Raw genomic sequence first — 25073 nt, forward strand, 5'->3', positions numbered from 1 at the left:
CATCTGAAGGCAAAGGCCAAAAACTTGTAAATCAATATCAAAAGTAGATGGTAAGTAAAGAGAAAATGATTTTTAAAAAGAGTGGTCGGGCTTCCCTGGTGGCGCAGTGGTTGAGAGTCCGCCTGCTGATGCAGGAGACACGGGTTCGTGCCCCGGTCCGGGAAGATCCCACATGCCGTGGAGTGGCTGGGCCCGTGAGCCATGGCCGCTGAGCCTGCGCGTCCGGAGCCTGTGCTCCGCAACGGGAGAGGCCACAACAGTGAGAGGCCCACGTACCACAAAAATTAAAAAAACAAACAAAAAAAACCAAACAAACAAAAAAAAAGAGTGGTCAACTCTTTTGTTAGTCTGATCGCCAGCCCGATGAACTCCTCTCTCTGAGTCAGTTTCTATCAGAATCAGCATCTGAGAATGCCACACTACATTTTATTGGTGAAGATCAACTCCAAAAGCAGTCAAACTGCTATAACTTAGATGATCTTCAGAAAAGAAAGGTAAGCAGACACAATGTATGATCAGAAGGGACTTTCTCAAATGCCTACCTACTTAGGAGAGAGACTGGAAGGATAATGAAATAACAAGCATTTAATAAACCTGTGTAAATCAGGACACATTTTATGCACATTTAGGGTGAATGTCATTTGCCCGGATTCCACACAACCCAAGTGCCGAGGCTGCTCCTCAGAAGGCTTTGCCCTCCTGACTGTCTGATCCTCATGCAATCCGGGGTCTAAAGCAGAGCTAGCTGTCCCGTGTGTGGCACAGTCACATTGCACCAGTGAGCCCCTCTTTGCTTTCCCAAGTGCTGCTAGATGTGCTCTGTGAATTTCTCTTCCCTCACACCTGAAAAAATACCAAGGATATGTGTTCAACTCCAACTCTTAATTTCTTTCCTCCTAGACCTTAGGTTTAAGAGACAGAAAGATCTTTGTTAATAATGGGAAAGATCCTAACTGGCCGGTTCTCCCAAAAGAGGGCCAGAACTTTCCTTTCTTCATCCCTTCCTCACACTGATTACCACTAAATATAATCGAGAGCCATCAGAACTAATTCTCACCTTGCCAGTGGTGGGAGGTTTTAGAACCCGCTTTACTGTCTTAGGTCATAACTGTAAGGCCATCAAAGCCTAGTTTTACGTCTAAAAATGAAAGCTGTGTTGGAATTTCACTCGCAAATTTAAATCAAATTATAATTTTATTATGAAGTAAAAGAATGCATCGGTTCTATCCATGAAGAACAATGTTTGTAAGGACCTCCAGCTTACCGAGAAGTGCATAGCCGTACAACTGGGAACTCAACCCGACCGAATTCTTTTGCTTTAGGCCTGGGAGTAACAGGGATGCACCAAAGTTCCTCTCCTCTTCCCACTGCAACAGAACATACCAACCAGATCACGGTGCAGCCAAGCAATGCATAAATGCATTTTGTATGCAAAAATGTGATTTTTAATGACACAGAGGAAAAAAGAACATGTTATAACATTAAGTAAAAGCAGCAAAATAACAAAACTAAAGGTACATTATAATTCTAATTTTGGAAAGAAAAGATATTTATGTTTAATGAAAAATACAGAATAGAAATGCCCAATATGTTAACAGATTTCTGGGCAGTGAAATTACAAGCAATTTTGGTTTTCTTCTTTGTCCTTTTCATTACTTTCCAAATTTGGGGCAGTGAGTAGGAGCTCCTTTTAGGATCAGAAAAGCAAAACAAAGTAAAAATAAAGTGTACACTCTGGACCAGCATTGCCTCGAGACAATCAACAAAGATTACCCATGCTGTTAGCCCTGTACTCACACTGCTATGAAATGGCAGAGCAAGCTTTTTGAATTTTAAACAATTCAGCAGTAAGACTCCTTCTACTTCACAGTGTTCAAATAAATATAACTATTAGGCTGCCTTTAGATAGATTTATGCCTCTCAAAAATCAATTAGGCAATCAGAAACACCTGGCAATCATTTCTTTCAATCCAGGGTGCAAAATTACACTTCAATAAAATTGAAGCCTTATGAGACATGGGAAAAGATGGGGCAAAATACAAGCATTGCTAAGGCTGCTGCAGACTAGCAATAGCAGGGACGGGGGACTCACTGTAAAGGCAGGCCTGAGGAGAGCCTTGGCAACTCCCCAGACAACGAGGGCTGTGATCTTCCCGGTGCTGGTGCAGTAGGAGCACACAGCGGCCTGAGCCTTTGTTCCAGCTTGGAAATACAGAACGCAAAGCTCAGGTGGCCCTGCACTGGTCAGAGAATGAACAAAGTGTGCAAGCTACAATGGCAGCCAGGTATGTAAGTGGGGTACCCCAGGTGTTAATGGGCACCCGAACCTCTTTATTGGGAATGACCTTTGTGCAATGCAAGTGCAATTTCTTAAGGTTTTTCTAAACCTTTGAAACAAGCAAAGACCTTGGGAGAAAAGCAAAGCCTCCTCAGGGGCTTCTGCAGCACACATAAGCAAGAGAGCTGGTAATGAAGGACCAGGTCATTTCACTTGCGAAGGCAAATCACTCGGAGGTTTGATTTTCCCCCACAAAAACCGCATGAAAAGGGGCCCAGGGAAAAATAAATTAGGAGCCTTCAAAGCATTTTTTCTTTTCTTTAGGGAAAAATATGACCTATAGTATCAGGATGCAACAGGGGCTAAAAGCCAAATGAGCAGCATCCTTGCTGTGCTAGAACCGAGCAGGGGTGGTGATGGTGGCTGTAATGGTGATTGTTCCAAAAGCACTTTTACAAGGATGAATGAAAGCAAATGGACGTGTTAGAGATTTTTTGGATGATTGGGAAAAATACAACCACTGCTGCTTAGATGAAAGGCTAGTTATGTGTTAACATAAAATATCAGGTCTCGGGCTTCCCTGGTGGCTCAGTGGTTAAGAATCCGCCTGCCAATGCAGGGGACATGGGTTCGAGCCCTGGTCCGTGAAGATCCCACATGCTGCGGAGCAACTAAGCCCGCACGCTGCAATGAAGACCCAACGCAGCCAAAAATAAATAGATAAAAATAAATTAAAAAAAAAAAAAAAAAAAAATATCAGGTCTCTTCCAAGCCTTTAACTTCTACTCCATGTACTATTATGGACTAAATCAGGAGCTGTTTTACCAATGTCCTCAAGGTTTTCTCATTTCATGCTTCAGCTTCTCCCATTAATACAAGGCAAACCCTCCTCCTCTCCTTCCTCCCTCCACTCCCCTTCAGAGCCAGATATCTCAAAACACTGCCGATGCTCACTGTCTCCTTTCTGCACCTCAGACTCACTCCACAATCCAATCCAATGTGGTTTCCTGCTCCATTACTCTATGGCCCTCACACCACTAAGTTCAACGCAATTCATAAAAGTCCTCGTCTCACCTACCCTCTGAGGAGTGTTCTACATGCAGACCACCTCCTCCCACAGTGTCTGTTCCAACACATTCCTGACTCTCCTTTTGGCCTGTGGCTCATCTGCAGACACTTACACGTGGATTTATAAATTATATCTCCAGTCCAGATTTTTCCATTAAGATGCCAATTTCCCTTGTGAAATCTCTTGACTGTCTCAAAGGTATCTCAAAATGCAACACATTCAGAGCCAAATTAATGATCTTCCTCATCAAAAGAAGTCTTTGCAAACACATGGTGACCCTTTCGTCCAGATACCCCAGGCAGAAACTGAGGAGGTCAGACTTCACCCCCACCTCCCTGCCTCCACATCTACTTCCTTCCTCATCATGCTCTTTGCCTCCTAGATATGGTCATCGGCTACTCTGTAACTCCACCATGTTCTGGTCCCCACACTACTACCATTACTCTTGCTCAGATGACCATGATAGTCTCCTAAGTGCTCTGACCATAACCACCCTGGCCCTGATCCAACCTCCTACCCATGTTACAGCCCAGATACACAAATCTGATCATGCCACCCCTTCTGCTTAAAACTTTTCAGTGGCTTCTCACTATTTTTAGAATGTAGATGAAACAGCTTAGCATGACCTACCTTCTGCAACCTCATCTCACCCTACAATTCTCTCTGTGGCAGCTACACTATCTTCCTACCTTCTTCCAGCCCCTTTCTGCTCAGCATGTTCTTTCTGCCACAGGACTTTTGCACATGTCATTTCCTCTTTTTGGATTGTTCTTCCTCTCTTCAGTCTGTTAATTCCTATTCATGCTTCAAATATTAACTCAAGAAATATTTCCTTAAGGAAGAAGGCTTTCCTAACAAGTTTAAAATACAAACAAAAACTCACTACCATACAGGCTTTTCACAGAAGACACCTTTGTAGTGACCATTATAGTCATAATTTTATATTCGTGTGTTTTGTTTTAAATGCCTATATTCATCTTAGATTGTAAGAAGGAAATTTTTGCTCACCACTGTATAAGGAGCACTTGAAATGTATGGAATGTAGTAGGTGCTCAATATGTATTTAATGAACTAATGAACGTGAGGTATGCCATAGGCTATGACATTCATCTTACAAAAACAAAACACACAATAAATTTTTTTAGAATGGGGGCTAGACTAGATGATCTTTTCAGTTCCTACCCAAAGCAGTATTTTTTGGTGTTACATTTGAGGTTAAGGGCAGACTGTAGGGCCAGGCTGCTTGGCTTCACCACCTACTAGCTGGGTGGCTATTATGTAACATCTCTGTGTCCCAGTCTTCTCATCTGCATGGAGTTGTGAGGATTAAATGAATTAATAAATCTAAAACACCAAGAACACAGCCTGGTGTAAAGTAAGTGTCATTTAAGTATTAGCTATTGTTGTTGTTACTGCTGTTATTCTTAGGATAGCAATAAACAATGACTAAATACCCTAACCTAAGAGATGAAACCAAAACTAGTCTTCTGGACTGACCCGGAGCAACCTTAGGAAAATACTGACACAAATTTAACAATAAGTATTTAATACCTGAGGTCCTGGTCGAAGCTAGCTACCTCACTGCTTCATTAGTATGCCATGTCCAGCTCTCACTGATCATCGATTACCTACTTCTGCACGTGTGAGATGCACTTAGCCTAGCTCAAGTCTCAGAATGTACATAAGGACTGTCCCTTGAGATTCTTCCAAGTGGAAGAATGTCCAATTCCACTTTGTTAGAACCCAGTACCTAAAATGTACAGGATGAACACTCATTCCTGGTTGTACGGGGCCACAGGGCTGTACATCAGGCATCTTTTTCCAGATGCTGAGGGCAGAGGTTTCCTCTGGAGCCCACATCCCTGCTGAGCAGTCACTGCTTGCTTCTTCTAAGGCTCTCACTGCTGCTTTAAGGTAGATCACTTACACTGAAGTCTGTCTTCTTTGCCAGGCAGTAGTATAAAACGTAGAGGGAGAGGAGTTGGGTGGAGGGAACCTCAAAAGCTTCTTGCATCATGATCTCAAAAACCACGGATAAAGCATCTGGAAAGAAGATCAAAGTAAAAATGAGAGGTAATTAGTTTTAGGTAACATCATCAAACCTGTATTTAACTATAAACACTCTTTAAAAGTGGGGCATGATAGAAAAATAAACAGAATTAAGAAGTTAAGAAATGTGGGCTCTGGTCCTAGTTCTTCCATAAACTAGGTCTTTCCCAAGACTTCAGCTTCTACTGTACACACTACTATGTACTGAATCAGGTGCTATTATATCACTATCCTCAAGGATGTCAAATAAACCACTCAGTTTCTCAGTATCAGCTTCATGATGTTAAAATACCATTTGTCCCACATACATCACAAGACTGTTGACAGTCCAACAAAATAATACATATGAAAATGCCTCATAAACTGTGAAGCAAATTTAAGGCATCATGTCCATCAGCTGGAAGAGCTAAGGCATACAGAAGGGAGGCAAATATATTTTACAGGTCACCCTGACAAGTAAAGAGGGGGCTCGGCTGACTGCCCCACTGTATGTTCTGGAATTTTCTCCCTGCTTGGGCAAAAGAGAACAAATGCTAGAGACAATTCTAAATCTCAGGTATTATTTCAAAGACAGAAAACTGATGACTACAAAAAGGACAATCAGGCTCAATTTAAAAGAATTGAAAGAATGGAAAGGAAATGCTTATTCATGAGTTATAATTCCGTGAATGTAACATAGAAGATATTTGTTTTCACATGAATGCTGATCATGGACCAGACCTTGAGCAAGGTCTAATTTATTTTCCCTCAATATTTCACAACATAGGCAGAAGGCAAGAAAGTCAAATTCAAACGATTTCTTTCCCTTAGTATTTGTTGTTAAATCAGAGAATGTTAATATTGGTTTAAAATACGGTGCCTGTACATAACACAGACACAACAAATGTTTCCGAATAATGACTGAGCTGCTCTGTTAACCGATTTTTGCATATAGGGCTGCATAAGAGTTAGCACTGATTTGCAGCTGTTGCTAGCCAGCTGGTTTTGTGTGTGTTGTCATGGTTCTACACGAGAATTTCTATATATTTTTTGCAAACAGGGAAACTGAGATAGACAGGCAGACCAGGGAGGAGTCACCCAGTAACTCAGTAGCAAAATAAGAACCTGGAAGAGATTAAACAAACAACACTCCCATCTCACCAACAAACCGATATTTTAAAAGAACACAGTTAAAGTTACGAATCAGTTTTAAAAAAATCTGTTTTGCCAACTGTTCAATACTGAATCCAAAATTACACATGAAAAATAAATCAGATTAATTTTATCTCTAATTTATTTTCATTTCAGTCAGCTTGGGAAGTGAAATTAAGTTGATCTGTATAAGTAATTTCCTTTTCCTCCATAATTATTTACATACTTTGATATTTCCTATTTTAGCAATAAAAAGTATAATAACATTTTCTAAATTTTTGCCATCAACAATAATAATCTTCGTCAAAACCTTATTTTAAAAAATCCTCAATATTATTTACTCTGAATTTAGAAGGAAAAATAAAAAGAAAAAAACCAAACCCAAAACTCCTTTTACCCTTCCAACATTACCTTTAAAGAGAGAGGGGAGAAAACTGCTACTACATAATTTTCCAATGATAGAGTGATAAGGATTCTTAAATCCTGATGTTCACAGAGAACAGACGATGAAACATGCAAAAGCTAATTATCTTTTAGTTGAATTTAGGAGGTCCATGTTTAAAATGGACAAGGGATAATGAGCATTTCAAAAATAATGCACAGCAAATATTTTTAGGCATTCAACAACTGCAAGCCTTCTGAGAGAGAAGATAAAGCAGAGACCCAGAGAAGAGAAAGGAGAGAGGTCCCCGGTCCCCAGGTCCCCAGTCTAATCACTGAGTCCAGGCAGTGACGCAATGGAAAAGGCTGAGGGTGCTGGTGTGCAGGAACAAGAGGATGTAAGCCAATGACAGGAATCACAGGTGTCATAAAAGCCTAAGTGACCACCAGTCCACATCCACATTCCTGAGGTAGTAACTACCCTATCACGGGCATGGCTCCTCGGAACCAAGCCTGAGGATGAAATGGTGGAAGGTGAAGCCAGTGTGTGTCTTTACACAACGGCAGGCATGGCCTCCTCTTTCCTTCTTCACTGTCTGCGTAGCTGCAAGCACGAGCGTGCTGTACTACCCTTCCCTGTCCACTGGGGACTGGCAGGGCTCCACCTGACTGCTCTGTAGGGTCTGCAACATCCCCATCTTTCCTTGGCCTCCATTACTGTAGCCGAAGGTAAGAGCCACTTTAAATTAATTCCATGGGGTCAGAGGATTTTGGGGGTAAAGAGATCTCAGAGTTCACCAATGCACTTACTTTAGAGATGGGCAAACAAAAGCCTAGGGAGGTGAAATGACTTTCCTTCACAGTGAGTATACTACTCTCTCCAGTGTATAAGATTTTACATTTATACACTTCACATGCTATAACAACTGTGATTTAAATAAAAGAAAGTTAGCAAATGGTGCTAAAAAAATTCAAGCTAATAGCTGAATTAATATAATCTTAACTAGCCATGGAAGCTCAAGGCAAGGTTTATTGCTTAACTAAATTCATTGTCCATTGCCCAAAGAGACATGAACAAATAAACTTGAGAAACTCAGAGGAAAAAAGACCCAAGTATGATTCTCCTATCTGGCCAACTGGTGTGGTAAATCAACTACGCACCTATTTCTGACTGAAAGAGTGACGTAGAGAGTCATTAAGAAATTAAAAAAAGGAAAAGTGCCTACATTTACTTCCCTTTGGGAGCTGAAGATCCATTATAAATGGAACTGGGTTTGGTTTCTTACCTTTGTAATTTTCTTCCTTTATGAAATGATCCATCAGTAAATTAAATGTATAGTTATCTGGAAAAATACCATATTGGACCTGTAATGAAAATAAAAGTATGATAAGGGAAAAAATATTCATTTAATTCAGTTTATAATTTATGCCTATGTATTATTCAGGAAAAAACTTGCCACCGTTAGCTTTAAAATATCTGACTATCATTTTACAGCATCTGTGACGGTGAAATAGAAGCTGTGACTCATGCAGTTTGGTAACTGGAACTGTTGGTCAGGGTGAGAAAGTTGTGAGTGGGTGTCTGATATAAGACAACTGACGTCTGAAAAATAAAGCTCAATTCTAACACTTCATCATAACTAAAAAAAAAAAAAAAACTCCAAACCAAACCAAGACAATAACAAATCACCATACTCCACTGGTTCAGTGATTCTTTTCAGAAGGTATGAATATCAATGCAAAAATGGACTCCCACGAGAAAGCACACATTATCACATTATGCAGCATTTTCTGGTCCTTAGAGTGCTTTTTCTCCAACTTCATTAAGATATAATTGTCATATAACATTGTGTAATTTTAAGGTGTACAACATGAAAATTTAACACACATATATATTGCAAAATGATTACTACAATAAGGCTAGTTAACACATTCACTGCCTCACCTAATTACCATTTTTTCGGTGGTGGTAGTGGTGAGAACATTTAAGATCTACTTTCTTGACAACTTTCCAGTATACAATACAGTACTGTTAACTACAGTCACCGTGCTGTACATCAGATCCTCAGAACTTACTCATCTTACAACTGGAAGTTTGTATCCTTTGACCAACATCTCCCCATTTCTCCCGTCCTCCCAGTCCCCGGCATCCATTATTCTACACTGTTTCTATGAGTTCCGCTTTTTTAGATTTCACATGTAAGTGAGATCATGACGTATCTGTCTTTCTTTGAGTGACTTATTTTACTTAGCATAATGCCCTTAAGGTTTGTCCAAATGGCAGTCTCAAATGGCAGGATCTCCTTTTTTATGGCTAACTATTCCATTGTATATATATGTTCATATACACACAACCCACATCTTCTTTATCCAATCATCTGTAAATGGACATTTAGGTTGTTTCCATGGCTTGGCTATTGTGAATAGTGCTGCAATGAACATGGGGGTGCAGGTATCTCTTTGATATAGTCATTTCATCTCCTTTGGATTTATACCCAGAAGTGGGATTGCTGGATCAAATTGTAGTTCTATTTTTAATTTCTTTTTTTTTTTTTTTTGATATGCGGGCCTCTCACTGTTGTGGCCTCTCCCTATGCGGAGCACAGGCTCCGGACGCGCAGGCTCAGCGGCCATGGCTCACGGGCTTAGTTGCTCCGCGGCATGTGGGATCTTCCCGGACCGGGGCACGAACCCGTGTCCCCTGCATCGGCAGGCGGATTCTCAACCACTGAGCCACCAGGGAAGCCCCTATTTTTAATTTCTTGAGGGACCTTCATACTGTTTCCCATACTGGCTGTACCAATTTACATTCCTGCTGACAATGCACAAGGGATCCCTTTTTGCCACATTCTTGTCAGCATCTGTTATCTCTTGTCTCTTAGACTAGTTTCTAAAGACCCAAGAAGCCTGAAGTTGCCGTGGCTCCCATGTGACTTGCACGCACAATCAAGTCTGACTACTAATGCTCTAGGCTGTGGTCATGTGTTTGTTTTAAATCCTTACTTCAGTAGGCTCATCCCTCCTGCCCCAACCACCAGAAACACCTGAGGAGTTCTTTTTTTTCCAATTATACCCATCCCCTTAGAAATTCTGATAACCCTAAACCCCAGCTGCAAATCACCGCTGAACTGTCACTATTACCAGCAGGCTGTACAGAATGCCTCAGATGTGCCGAAAAGGAAAAAAAGTTTAGAATCCATTGCTTTAAAGGCTGTAGCTCATGGGCAGCGTTTAAATTCATCAAAGCAGTCAACCAGATCTGCACTAATCCCTAAGGCAGGGTAAAAACAAAATATCTTAGAATGATAAATCATTAAAGCCGGAAGGAACCTTAGAAATCAACTGGTCAGTGATTCTCAACACTGACTGCAAATGAGAATCAGCTTGGGAGCTTTAAAAAGACACCAATGAAGTATGAAAAGGCAGAGCGCAGAGGATTTTAAGGGCAGTGAAACTAGTCTGTATGATGCGACAATGGTAGATACATGTCATTATACATTGTTTAAACCCATAGAATGTACAACATTAAGAGTGAACCCTAATGTAAACTACAGACTTTGGGTGATTATGTATCAATGTAGGTTCATCAGTTGTAACAAATGGCTCACTTGGGAAGCTGTGCACGTGTGGGGACAGGGAACATGTGGGAAATCTCTGTACCTTCTGCTCAATTTTATTGTGAAACCAAAACTGCTCCAAAAAAATAAAATCTATTTTTTAAAAAAACAATTAGAAAAATACCAATGCCTGGGTTCCAGAAAGATCAATTAAATTAGAATCTTGGGGGTGGAGAAAAGCATCTATAATTTTTAAAAGCTTCTTGTGTGATTCTAACGGGCAGCCAGGGTTGGAAATCACTGATTTAGTACAACTCACTTGTCTTAAGAGTTGAAAAAACTAAGACCTAGAAGAATAAAATTACTATTTGCCTGAAGTTATGAGCAATTGGTAGAATTTATGAGGTTATAGCTTGGGTCTTCTGACTCCTTGTCTGGTGTTCTTTCCACTAAAAGACTAGTAAGAGTAGAAAATGAGATAGACGTTTTTTGTCTTTCCAGAACTTCTTGTTTTGTTTTCATAGGAATCTTCTTCTTTGAGTATGATCTGTGTCATTGAAGTCTGAACTGAAGAGCAAGATTTAATCCATTCCTTCCCCTGGGGCCTAATATTAGATTTATCAGTGAACCTGCTTATCTACTTTATTAAATTATAAGCTTTCCGAGGGAACAGACAGGACATTGCTCCTCTTTTGGGACAATGCCATACCCAACACAACATCTCACACACAAACTATCTGAAATGTATATTAAGTTAAATTAGGCCCAAGTCATGGGAAAAAGAACTCCCAAAACCAAAATTAGTATTTCTTTTTGAGGTCTACCATAGAAGGTCCAGTGACACTACAGAAATAATACATTTCCACAGAAATATTGTTAAAGTCTTGTTAAGGGTCAAACTAGGATTGTAGCTTGAGACTCACAATAAAAACATTCTAAACTTTTGCTTATTTTGTATTTATTTCATACTATGAAGGGAATGAAGACTCAACCCTTGGGTAGAGTATACATGCAGAAAGACCCTAATCATAGGGGCTCTGGGGCTTAAGGGGAGGAGTCAGGGACTTAGGAAGACATGTTTTGAATAAGTTAGGAGTCTGTCTTCTTAAAAATGTGTAAGATGATCTGAATGCTCTGGAGATCACATTCCAGCAAAAATGGTCATGTCTTTTTCTCTAAACTTCACCAAAGGGAACTAGGCAAAAAATCCAAGACTTAGGGATCAAGAATGAAACGACCACCAACAAAGTTCTTGTGATTGGATTACCTTTTGCTTTTACCACTCCATTTTTAAGTCACTGTGCTTGGAAAAGCCGCAGCTACCAGAATGTTTTTTTTTAATGTGTTGGTTAATGTATAACAGCTCCATTCTAAGAAGATTTTCTGAGGGCAAATAAATTTAAAAGTTACTTCTTGTACTATTCTTTGCTGTTCTGTAATGGTACAAACACCAAATCACCTAAACTCAGGAGAATAAGCTGCAAATGCCAGGAAACCACTCACCTTATTTACAAGGGTATATAAGGCTTTGTCTTGTGCACCATATTTTAGACACTGCCTAATCCAGGTGTGGATAGTCCAATCTCTCAGGTACCAGCAGTTGGGGCTGTGTCGAAATCTAAATAAAGCATAACAAGAGAGAAAACTGGGGTTAACTCTTAAATGTCAATGCCAAAATCCCTATTCCATCAGCAGGTCCTGATGTGCAGTCAATGTGATCATACAGCTGATAAAAGTTTGAGGGTAAAACTCATTCACTATAAAGTCTGAAATGGGAAAAAGAAGGCAAAATAATAATAAACAAAGAGAATATAAAAAGTTTGTTCCTTATTTATACCTCCAATTCAATAAGTTGTTTTAACATGAGATTTACAAAAACGATTTCAGGAATATACTCTACTAACCATGGTGTTACATAAATACACATTTCATTAGAAGACATGTGGAAGCTTATACTTTAGAAGTTTAAAATAAAACAGATGAAGCAAAAATGAAAACTTGGATAGCATAACAATTCTAGAGGAAAATCAGCTTTGAGTTATACTGCTGTTTCTTTTGGCACTTAGGAGAGATTAGGACACTCTTCAGTGAACTGAGAGGGAAAAAAAAAAAAAACTGAGCACAATTTAGCATTCAGGCCCTCCAGGATCCGTGATCACGCTCTCTCACAGCCCTATTCCAGCGCTTCAGTCTACCTCCTCTTGCTTCCTACTATTCCCCACATGGTTTTAAAAGGCCTAAGCAGTCCAAGCTGAGGTGTACAATAGTACCGGTATTCCCACAAAAGAATGGAACTTGGAAAGGAATTTGAATGCTGCTCTTGCCTTGAGTTGGCACACATTGGTTGGAGCGGCTTCTCCTTGCTCTTGGGGGTCTGTGCCACAAGGCTGAGTGAGAGGGGAGACCTCTCACTCAGGTGAGAGGTGTGAGTGTGTGAGGAGGCCTCTGTTGATGTGTTTTGATCGGGACGGTTCCTGAAACATCATCTCGTGTCAGCTGACGTCCCCACTTTGACCATTCAGGAAGCAAGTCAATCCCTGGACCCCACAAAACTCAAACAGTTTTCTTAAAAGCAAAAGGCAAGACAAAAACTTAAAGTGAAAGAATTTTGTGCCATCTTTGAGAATTGGGGATAGAGGCTAATGCTGGTGTTTTTCAAAGGCTGGTTATTCAATCTGCCACCTGCTATTTCCTGCCATCTGGCATTGGGATAGTTTCCTGCTGAACAGGTTCTCTGCCAAAGTAAAAGCTGAGAAAAAGAGAACAAGTGAGAAGTAGTATTTAATTTAGGCTATTTATTAGTGATCTGGTGAGAGATTTGACAAAAATAAGATCTGAAGGTGTTTTATGGATTTAAAGTCATCTAGCTCTGTCCAGTTTGTTTTGTTTTGTTTTGTTTTTTGCAGTAGGCGGGCCTCTCACTGTTGTGGCCTCTCCCATTGCGGAGCACAGGCTCCGGACGCGCAGGCTCGGCGGCCATGGCTCACGGGCCCAGCCGCTCCGCGGCATGTGGGATCCTCCCGGACCGGGGCACGAACCCGCGTCCCCTGCATCGGCAGGCGGACTCCCAACCACTGCGCCACCAGGGAAGCCCCTGTCCAGTTTTTTGACTGCCTTAGATTTGGCTGGAAAATGTCTCTCTCACTCTTTCTTTACAGAATTAACCCCTTTCGATAAAAGCAGAAGGATAGAAAGATGTCAAATTATGTTTAAGATGAGAGTGACCTAGCCAGAGAAAGCCATTGTATAAGTGCCTTAGATAGTAGGTCTAATGAGATCCTCTGCATAGAAATGAAACAAACTACATCTTTCAGTATTTCATGCTTTCCCTCACATTTTAAAAGCAACAGTTGGGCAACCTGGGCATCAATCCTTGTTACTCTGAAAAATCTGAGATTTAAAGTGTAATGGCCAATTAACAGCTAATTTTATTTAAAAAAACCAAAAAAAGTCAAGTGAAATACCAGGTGTACTGCCTAAAGATGGTGATGTTTTCTCGCTAGCCTATAGGCTCCCTGGGCAGTAAGTAGGGGCAGTGACTGCCTTGCTCCACACTGATTCCTCAGTGCCTGACACAATTTGTGGCACACAATAGGTTTTTGACAAATAAAAAAAGAGCTTTAATCAACACGTATTAAATGCAATAATGTATTGATCATTATGTTAACTTCTATGGTATACTGTAGAATTGTAAATTCCCTGTTTGGGGTATTTACAATCTCATTACAAAAATAAGGTATATAAACCAGTTTGACAATAACACGGGGCGGGGGGGCGTGATAAACACTAAAAATGCAAAGGGCACTGCTAGATGCTAGAGGTAGTAGTGGCTGTTAGGTTTATTCTATTTTTCCTTTGAAAAAAAACAAACAAAACAAAACAAAACAAAAAATGTCAATTATCTCCTTTACCCACGATTATTTAAGTCTTATCTTCTGCTTTAGGATGTCTCCAATGACCATTAAAGTTATTACTTTTCTTTTTTGATGGACTTTAAAATAAGAGCACCATGACCACATCCAACCAAACACCCTTTTCTCTTATTCACGATCAGCAGACCATTTTTAGGCTTTGAAAAAGAGGAACAAAGATTGATAGGATCTAGTTATAGATCTTCAAAGTGCAAATGAAAATTTGTTTAAAGCCATTTGCTAACCTTCTGAGGCTAATTTTAACACGCGGATGAACAGAAAAGTCTTTTCTTCTCAAATCTTTCCTTATCACCTTTTATTTCTTAGAAGCCTAAAGGGAAAGTAACTCAAGACTTCACATAACTAATATAATCATCTGCACGGCTGTCCTTTGAAAGATGTGTCAACAGACTCACATGGGTCTTTACTAAGTTCACTCCCTCTCCCATCCTCGAACAGGGCTACTTGGTGTGATCTCCGCTCTGTAAAACCTAATAATCCAGATACACAACCCTGACTAGGACATTGTCAACTAAGTGACAATATTAAATCAATTTAGGAATAAGAGGCAAACACACATATATTATGAAATATGTTGCTCAAAGTGCAATTCTTGCATTTCCTAGCCAGGCAACAAATAAACTCCTTTTCAAGCCCTCATCAGCATTAAAAAAAAAAAAAAAAAAAATTAGCACACAACTCATGTGAGTAACTATCTAGACTATAAACCACTCAAAACATTGGAATAGTAGGGTCCAACTTTGGATGTTGAGTTTAAGAATTCTCTGTCAGTGGCTTTTTAAGCAGTTCAGACAGAAAAACTAGGGCCCTTTGCAGAACAGCCAGTGGAAATATGACAGGCAGGTAAGTCTCTGGAATGGGTACTTGCCTGGAACGATTCTGCAAACTGCTGGACCAGCATTCTCCCTTTTAGCCAACAGAAAGGCAAAGAGACAAGAACACAACTAACACATTGATTTTCCAAATTGCCTGCAAACAGACTGGCTTTTGTTCTTGCCTACTCTGACCACCAGCCCGGCAGATTACAGGCAGCTACTGTAGGAGTCCCCTCTGTGCCCCATGCCATCAGCTGTTTGCTCACCTCGACAGAAGCTTTATTATTGTCCAGGCCAGCAGGCTGCCAAGCTAGGCAAACCGTGTGAGTGTGGAAAAGATAAACAAATGCAACCCAAATAACCCCAACAATGCTTGTGCTCATGAAGGCAAGAGACATTCTGAGCTTCCCGCTTATAAAACAGAAGCAAACTTGACAACAATCCTAAGGACGTGAGTGTTTCCTTGGAAGGAAGGAGGGGCACAAGAAGGAGAAGGAGAGAATGAAGTGTGCTCTTAAGCTCCGGCTTTACTGGTTCCCAAAGCTGGTATCCTATGGCTGAAGATAACTCTGTCCACAGTGCTAAGTGGGGTTCCCAGGTGAAGACAAAACTTGCCCAGGCAAGTCCAACGGCGGGAACTGAGAAGCTTCCTCTCCTCAAAAATCAGGTTACATTCCAGGCTTTTCAGGGCATTCACCAGCACTACTGTTCATTCAAGACTGATGTCACCAGGAAGGAAGGAGAGCAGAATCACAGGATGCATGACATGGGGCAAAAGTCTTTGATACCTTTGAGATATCTTAGAAGGGAAGAGCAGTTATATAAAGGAAGTCAAGAGTGAAAAGTAAAACAACAGAGACTTACTATGATTACATAGGAGGTACCTCATTGTGTGTAGAAGTCACATGGGATTTCCTATTTGTGACCAATTTCATCATTGCATTAAAAAAAAAAAAAGCGCGATACAGCCTTTTTTCCATGGGTTCAACCAAAGGTTATTGTTGAAGGCAAAAGTGGTGATGCTCCTCAGCTATTTCAGTATCACAAATAAAAGCGCTCCTGACTGAGCAGGGCTAATGCCCAGATGCCAGAGCCTGGAGCTCAGCGGCCCCACCATTTAGCTGCAGCGCTGGCTCTTCCATATGAATGAGCAAGCTTTCCACAACATTTATCTGATGATGAGAGCCACCATCCTTAAACACACACGTGCAGCTTTCCCTCCTTCCGAGTGAATTCTGTATCCTGCAGCAACAGGCTTTACAGATGGAAACCTCAGCCCCCGAGCTAGGTAGATATGGAGATGGGTGAGGGGCTGGGGTAAGAGGACAAGAAGAAAACACAGCTGGCTTGCTGGAAATTCTGCTTTCATCAATTATTAGTTGCCCCCAACTACCACAAATAAAACCAAGTTCTGATGCAATAATTTTCTAATGACTATTATCTTTGTCAAGTGTTTGAAAAGGGGGGCTAATATAGGAACTGATAATAAAGACATCAGTATCCTAGATTAAAACCACTTTCTTGCTTGAGATCCCAGATTCTTACTTTTATAGGGGAACTTCAGGTAATTTTAACCTTTTTAAAAAAAATTATTTATTTTATTTTATTGGCTGCGTTGGGTCTTTGTTGCTGCGCATGGGCTTTCTCTAGTTGTGGTGAGAGGGGGGCTACTCTTCGTTGCGGTGCGCAGGCTTCTCATTGCGGTGGCTTCTCTTGTTGCCGGAGCACGGGCTCTAGAGCATAGGCTCAGTAGTTGCAGTGCATGGGCTTAGTTGCTCCACGGCATGTGGGATCTTCCTGGACCAGGGCTCGAACCCATATCCCCTGCATTGGCCGGCAGATTCTTAACCACTGCGCCACCAGGGAAGCCCAAGGTAATTTTAACTTTTCAACAAATAAGTCCTGTGTGTGCACTACGTGAGGCACCAAGAGCAAGAATCCCCTCCTTTTAAAACATGGCCCCTGCAAATGCCCAAGTTTGGGCTTGTACATTTCCAGTGAATTCATTATCTACCTCTTAGGCAGATAAAAATGTCTTTTTTTTTTTTTAAGTTCTAGTGCTTTTTTCTTTTTTAAAAAACAGGTTTACAAAGATATAACATACAAACAGTAAAATTCATACTTTTCAGTGAATCTGTCTGTGAATTTTGACAAATGCATCCAGTTGTGTAACCACCACCACAGTCAAGGTATAAGAACAGTTCTATCACCCCTAAAAATTCCTAATGCCTCCTTTAGAATCAACCTCTCCAGGGTTTGCTGCTTAATTTGAGCAAATTTTATACAGATAACCTCCTCGAGATTCTTTCTAACCCCAGAGTTATTAATTTTATAAGAGGAAAAGCAAATAAGGTAATAAAACTATAATTTCAGTTCAATTGTAATTTACATTCTGCCAATTTCCAAAATAGAACTTGAAAAAATTAAAATCCAGTTTACAAGTAGTTTTCTCTGAGTTCTATACACAGCCATGAGACATTTGGTATCCCTGTTTGCCACTCTAATAAGGGTAACAAGTAAGTGGATTTTTTGGTAGAGAATAACACAGGCATAGAATTTTACAAATGTGAAGTGCTAAATAAATGCAGCATAATAACATATTTTAAAGTGAAGATGGAAAACAGAAGGACTTGCTAGATACCAAAGTCAAAGTCTAAATTTGTCATACCCTGGGCTTAAAAATGAGGTCACCAGCATTTCACCTGGTATAATGAAATCACCTTTCACATCCAAGAAACTACTCTAGGAGAAATACTCTATTTTCCATATCCATTCATGGACTAGAAAACAAGCAAGGACAAGTAGGACATATATCCCCAAACTATTCTGTCTTCTCTCTGATCTGGCTATTGTTTAGCCAGATCAACGTCTCTCAACATAGGGGACACATTTTTCATTCACTAAGAAAACATTTACTAAGGAGCTCCCCTGTGCCAGGTGGTCTGTAGTCTAACCCTGCTGGTCTGCCCAGTTTCCTCTAGTTTCAAACAATCTTAAAGATGACATCTCTCCCTTCAGATACAGAAAGAAAAAAACCTATAGACTGACTCTATGCTCTGCTGCTCCTCTCTCATGGTAAATATATAAAGCACAGGAGCCAGTCAGATGAAGCCAATTGTTCTTTGTCTGAAGCCTACTATTTTTGTCAGCCTCCAAAAGGTGATGCATGTGGATAATAGGGAAGGATTATTTGTGGAGAGAACTGGAGAAGAAAAAAGTATTTACAGTGATTGCTGAGGTGCCCTCCTGGCGATGGTCCTAAAAGCATAAAACGTCTGTCTTTGTAGCCAACAACTGATCTGTCAGTGAAATTGCACCCGGAAGGGCCTGGTGGGGCTTCTCCAGCCACTTGCAAGGTGGATACACAGGTTAGCTTCATGCCTGAGAGATGGCAGAGGGCAAGGTGAGGCTAAAGGAAGAGGGCCTTCAGCTCAGGAGAGCAGGAAGCTGAGAAAAACTGGATTTTGGAACCAGTCCTATTTATAAAAACACATAGAGTTGTGGGAACTGGCTTGGGTCGGGCAGAGATAAGGGAAATATTTTTGGTTTTCGGTAGGAAATCTATGAGCCATAAATGTTTTAAAAAGACGCCAACATTTCCTGATGTCTTCTAAAGTTTTGGCTAGGAACTTCAGACATAATTTCTGTAAAATCATAAATAATACGATGACTAAGGCAGGAAAATCACATATATTAATTAACCAGGGGTAGTCTATATATCTGAAGAGTTCTGAGGAAGGGGGAGGTGTGAAAGAAAAAGGAGGAAGACAAAGTAATAGCATTTCGGATTCTGGAGTATTCTAGGCTTAGTGAAGTTGCCGGGATTATAAGTCTGCCACAAAAGAAATGAGCAGGAAGAGGACTGGCCCAGGGGACGAAGCACACCAGCATAAAAGCAGGGAAGAGTTAAGCTGGTGTTGAGCGGATTTATATGTATTTTTGTGTGTGAGATTATGGATCTCTTTTGGGGTATTTCTGATGGAAGAGAAGCTCAGCACTAATCTGGATTTCTTAAGAATCAGATCTTTTTTTTTAAATAAAGAAGAAAAGCACCACAGTGTTTTAAACATTTTGATTCTCTAACACGTGGAAAAGTTGAATCTCAAAGGATTCTGTTTATAGCAAAAGGTAAGATTGGATTTACTTCCAGTTATACAACCCAAGTTCATAGCTAGTTTCTATTTCTGTAACTCTACTGACTTCATTATTAAGGCTTTAAGCTCTTAAAAGGCAGGGGACAAGTTTTCTATCTTTTTGTGACCTACAACAGTAGGTGTTTGATGATTCAGCAATAGTGACTAGGCCTGCTAAGACTGTATAAATACCAATAATGTATGTTGAAACTCATGAGTATTATTTATATTTGAAACGCTAATCCACTTCCGGTTTTGAAGTATTATCCTGCCTATAAACAGACCAAGCCAGGAGGAAATGCTACCTTTTTTGTGCAAGGCAGGAGGAGATCAGAGACGGCAGAGAATGTGAAATAATATGTGGTCATTCTGGAAAGCCACCTACTCCTCACTTCTGCCCCCTGCTGCCTCCTTCCCATCATACATAAAAGGATACATGGATTCTGCAGTAAGTTCAGGGAACAGACAAGCTGATGGGAGAGTGAAACCAAAAACAGGAGAATAGACGATAGAGCACATGGGTTCAAAGACCTCCCCTAACAAGTTCTAAATCAAAAAACTTAGACTCCTCTCAAGATTGGAAGAGACTCTGAAAGCCATCTAGGCCAAGTAAATTGGGGATGGGGAAGGAAAAAAAAGTTCATACAGAATTAGAGAATCTATAGTTCAGGGCTGGTAGGGACCTTCAATAACCACTGTTCATTAATCTATTTATTGAGAAGTCACTACTTACCAAGCCCTGTACTGGGTGATGTGAAATCGCCTAGTCTAATTCCTTTACTTTATGGATGAGGAATCTTGGTGTCCAATGAGATGAAATGATTTATCCAAGATAAGCAAGATAACTCCAGGACCTAAACTATAAACTAGACTGTTTATTCTTACTATTCCACCACTGCCTTTCAATTCTTTTATTTGTAAGACATCTTTAAGAAACATCTCTGCAGTTTGACAAAGATCTCTAACCTACTAAAAACAAAGAAACAAACAAAGAAAAAAAACTCAGGCGGTGAAACAGTTTTGGAATTGCCCTGAATTAGCCGTTTGACTTTGTAGTCACTCGATCCTTGGGGTTTCAGTTTCTACAACTGTAAAATGAAAAGGTAGGATTATCTAGATCATACACTCAAATGTCTTCAGGGGCCAGTCAGTTAATATAAATGCATGAAGAATCATGTAAGACAATAGGTAAAAAGCTACTTGTATTATTATCAAGCAAAGTAGCTGCCTAGTTATACTGTTTTTGAAAACATATTGTATGGGTCAAACAAAATACACTGGAACTCAACTAGACCAGACCCCTGAAACTCCTTCCAGCTCCCATGTTTAATGACTGAAGAATAATAAGCCTAATCCATTCATTAAAACATCATACATTTACACGTCTCTGTTAAACTAGAAAAACGGTAGTGATACAAATAAGAGAACAGAGACTCAAAGATAAAAGCTACCATTCAGTCCACATCTGATTCTACTCTATTCCAATAGCCTCATTCCCCGCTCAGGTGAATATCATTTCACCCAGCTTGGGCAGTCTACATAGACTATTATGGGGACAGCAGACCTTACAAACTGGCATCTAAAATTTCAAGATGAAATGATACAATCACTAAATTAAATTCAAGGTCCTTAAAAGTAGATTTTAATTGGAGATCAAGTTTTGTAAGATAATAAAAATTTCAGCAATTGATCCCTCCCTAAGTAAAGGATTTTCTACTCAAATGAATACTTCATTGTATTCAATTTATATCTAAGAGTCAGCCATCCAAAGTAACTTTCCTATAAAACACAAATTGTTTCTGTATCTTGCTACTTTCTTTTACTCCTTAAATTATTGCTAAGCAGGCATAAACATCCAAATAGTTCACCACCATAACTTACTTATTTTTGGTATCAAACCCCTGTTTAGTGGCAATTCTTAGAGCAGAGATGGTTGAACCCTTCAAAAATGGGGGAGTGATATGGGAGTGGTCACAGGGATATTAAGAAATTACTTGCCAGTTTCTGGAACCATAAAAGGACATAATCATTTTTTGTAGCTAAAAGGGAAAGAAATTTGAAACCTGAGGATTAGATCTGTTAGTCTAACTGGTTTTCTGGAAGCTTTAATTTACCAATTACCAAAACATCCTTCTTTATATATGAAGGTAAGAGAATTAAGATGTCCTTTCTTTCCTGTGCTGCCAACTGGTAAAAACCAGACTGCTTACATTTAATAAGCAGCTCCTCTATTTAGCTCAAGCTAGCACCCCCATACTAAAACCAAACTTTTTAATAGCTGAATATTTGAAATTGGACATCACAATATACTAAGAAAATTCTTAAGAATGACCAAATGCAACATGATAACAATCATTTAAGAAAGAATGATTACCAATTTTAAACAGGGAAGAGCTAATTCCTTAGTAATGCTCCAAAAACAAAGGCCTGGGTTCATCTATTGTGGCTGGCAAGACTTCCATACAACTGCCATGCTACAGCTAAACAAAAGCTGTTAGCCTGGCCCAGAAGGAGGGAATGAACGATTTGAAAAACATCTTTTATTGCTTAAGAAAATTTTTTAAATGTCTGAAAGTGCCAGGAGAGCTGTCTCAGTGTGACTGCAGGCAGCTTTCCAAAGTCCCTCTCTGCTTTTCTAAGGGTGAGTCACAAGGAGAGGAGAGATCATCTTGGCAAAGATACAGTCTTCCCTCTGGTTCCACGTTCACTCCCCCTTTTATTAAAAAAAAAAAAAAGAAAAGCTTTGATGGATAACATTTAAATATATTCCAGACAGGCTTAACTGAAGAAGTTTGAATACCAGGGAGGCAAAATATCATCACAGAAGTCTCTATTGTTTGCCATTGTGAGCCACAGACACAGGGAAGCATCTCCTGCATCCTAAAAAGGGCTGCGCCCATTGATCGTGTGTCAGATCGTGGCCATGTTTTGTGGGAGAGGAGAGAGAAACAAGCTATGAAAATACCTTTGCTTCCCTAGCTTCCTAAATGCCATTAGCTCATCTGCTGAACAATTACAGTGAGCTGGAAGGAGCAGGAGGAGCCCATCCTTTATGAATGCACATCAAGTGCAATTTCACCTGCAGTAGCTGTAGGCTATCCACGTGTACCCGGCTCCTACAATGCATGCAGCCTTCAGTGAACAGGCACAATTTTTCCTTCACTAACTTTAGGCAAAAAAGCAAGGGGGCTAGTTAAGAAAAAAAACTTTTTTTTTTTTTAAACAGAGAACAATTAAGGAAAAGTTGAATGGTAAACTAGAGAGAATAGTTCTGCTACTGTACCTATACGGAATCACTTATTCCAACAGAATGGAGCATGTGGTGAGGACAAAGCTGCTCTCTTCTGCATGTGATCATTCATCAGCCTACTATGTATCGGGATATTCTGCTGGACACTAAGTGACAAAGATAAGCAAATATACTTCTTGCCTTCAATGAGGTTAGATTGGGATTATCAAAAACCAAGTATTTTGTGAGCATCTAAAACAAGCATAGAAGGGTAATTCAGAAGCATTATAATCCAATTCCTCATTTATACAACACTGATTATTTCATAACACTCTGGTACTCAATTTTCTAAAAATCAGCTCTCAGTAGAAAAGTAAATTCAATGTCTCTCCTCTTCCCAATAATCTTTTTTTGTTTTCTTTGAATATATTTTAAAAATAAAATATTACAGATATAAAGTTGTACCTTCCTCCTCTCACTTTCCAGAGGAGGAAAGTTGGTGGCCGTCACTCTCAGGCATGTTTTTCTACCTTTATTACCTAGGGATGTGTCCTGTGTTGAGTACTTTAGGGTACATATGCCTTTTAACTCTGTATTCAAGGGCCTGTCTGATAGAGAACTGAGCCAGACCATAGTAATGTGTGCTTCTCCAGGGGTAGAAGGGTAGGGACAGAAACAACAAAATTTCTGCTATCTGAGACATGAGGGAGGCCAGGATGCTACTTTTCCTGTGGAAACTAATCAGCATTGTCACCAGGAACATCCCTGACAAGGTGATTGCTGCTCTGCATCTGACTGGAGCCCAGCCCTGACTCACTTACTGACTGGTTAAATCAACCTGAGAATCAGTTTTGTCCTCTGTAAAATAAAGGTGATAATGCCTTTATCACTGGGTTACTATGAAAATCAAAAGGAGAACTGGGTTAAGTATTTTGACAACTTTTAATCCTTTTTGGAACCAAGCAGAGTAGAAATATGCACACAAATGAGAAATATTATTGTTATGGCCTACTTGATATAGCACTTGATGGCATTCTGTCTGGTACTGCTTACTCGCTGCCTCAAGTGTGTCCTTCCTGAGGCTAAGGCCTAGAGCAGAACTGCTTTTGGTAGTAGAGAAGTAGAGACAAGATCTGGCAGCAGATGGACCTCACTTCTGTGTTATACCCCCAGGAAACTGACTCTAAAACCTCAGGATCCTAATTTGTAAAATGTGGGTAAAAGTTGTTCCCACTTGTGTGGTACAACTCTGGATTGAAATTCAGGCTGGAGAGAGAAGACATGTGATGGGCTCAGTGCAATGGCTGCAATGGCTGCAATGGCTGCAATGGCTGCAACGGCGCTTTCGGGCAACCTGGACAGGGTGGCTGACAGCAGCCACATGCTGAGGGCCGCTGAGGTAAACGTGAGCTCTTAGGACTACTTTTCTCCACACAGGATGTGACTTGCACGGCGCTGGGCACCTGTGCAGCACACACCTGACTGCCACTAGCCAACAGGGATGGAACAGAAGGGGAAGGACGGTCTCAGTAAGAAAGCGAAGAGTCCCCTACCCCTTGCTCCTCTAGACGCGGCCTCAAAGGAGGCGCTGGAAGGTGAACCAGAGGAGAGAACAGAGAGGCTTTTCACAATCCCAAAGGCTCAAAGCCAGCCAGTACAGGGTGTGCCAGTCAGTCTGATGACTGGTAGCAGGGTTTCTGATCTTATTTATCAGAGAAAAAGGTCCAGGCTCCCTTCTCCCAAAGAAGGGAGTTGGGAAGCGACCTAACGAGGAGTTAATTTACCCATTAGTGCTCTCGGGCCCTTGGACTGGTTTTCACAAGCTTGGCGAAACAGGGGTTACAGCACAGTAGAGTTTATGCTTTCAGTCCTCTGTCCGCTCAGTGCCCAGCAGCCTGTGGCTGGAGCCAACAACTAAGGAGTACAGACACCTACTGAAGATAAACCAAACCACTCTGAAGAGAGCCGCCAAGTATGCTTATGGCTCAGATCTGTGTGTGGGGTAGAATCTCAGAAGAAGGAAAGAGTATCTACGAAGGACATGCCACCCATCTAAGCCTAGGAAATAAGGAAAAGAGCAACAAGGCAACCCATTTGCCACTAAACAAGCCACTGCCCAACCTGCAACCTTTGCCCGCTCCCACCCCCTAAGCAGCCAAGAACCCTCTTTTCCATCACTTTTCTACCATCGGGCACCCAAGAAAGAGTTTAAGGCTGAAAGCTCCCATTCCTGCCCCCAACCCAATGGTGCCATCAGCCCCTTCAGACAACTTGGACAAGGCAGCTGACGACAGCCACATGACAGTAAAGGGCCACGGAGTTAATGGGATATCTACGAAAAACACAACAGTTTTTCTCACGTTGAAAAGAAAAAGTGTGGATACGTATAACTAACCACTATTAACTTGTGTTTTAGAATCCTGTGTTAAGATAGGCTCAAAAAAGGAGAGAAAGACAGGGTAAGCTGTTGCTATAGTGACCACAGAATTTGATCATTTC

At 40.6% G+C, this 25073-nt stretch overlaps 1 protein-coding gene across 5 annotated transcripts in view; it reads right to left on the reverse strand.

The window, feature by feature from the left end:
* MRPS27 (mitochondrial ribosomal protein S27) overlaps positions 1 to 25073 on the reverse strand; it is a 95545-nt gene that overhangs the window by 7631 nt on the left and 62841 nt on the right. For all 5 annotated transcript variants that reach the window (XM_059061782.2, XM_067031129.1, XM_067031127.1 and 2 more), the window contains 4 exons: positions 11969 to 12083; positions 8195 to 8273; positions 5275 to 5390; positions 1265 to 1367 (listed from right to left, as the gene is read on the reverse strand). In XM_059061782.2, the coding sequence (XP_058917765.1) occupies positions 1265 to 1367; positions 5275 to 5390; positions 8195 to 8273; positions 11969 to 12083 (413 nt within the window). The remainder of the gene's footprint in view (positions 1 to 1264; positions 1368 to 5274; positions 5391 to 8194; positions 8274 to 11968; positions 12084 to 25073) is intronic.

Source organism: Kogia breviceps, chromosome 4 (assembly GCF_026419965.1).
Source record: "Kogia breviceps isolate mKogBre1 chromosome 4, mKogBre1 haplotype 1, whole genome shotgun sequence".
In the NCBI taxonomy this organism is placed as follows: Eukaryota; Metazoa; Chordata; class Mammalia; order Artiodactyla; family Physeteridae; genus Kogia; species Kogia breviceps.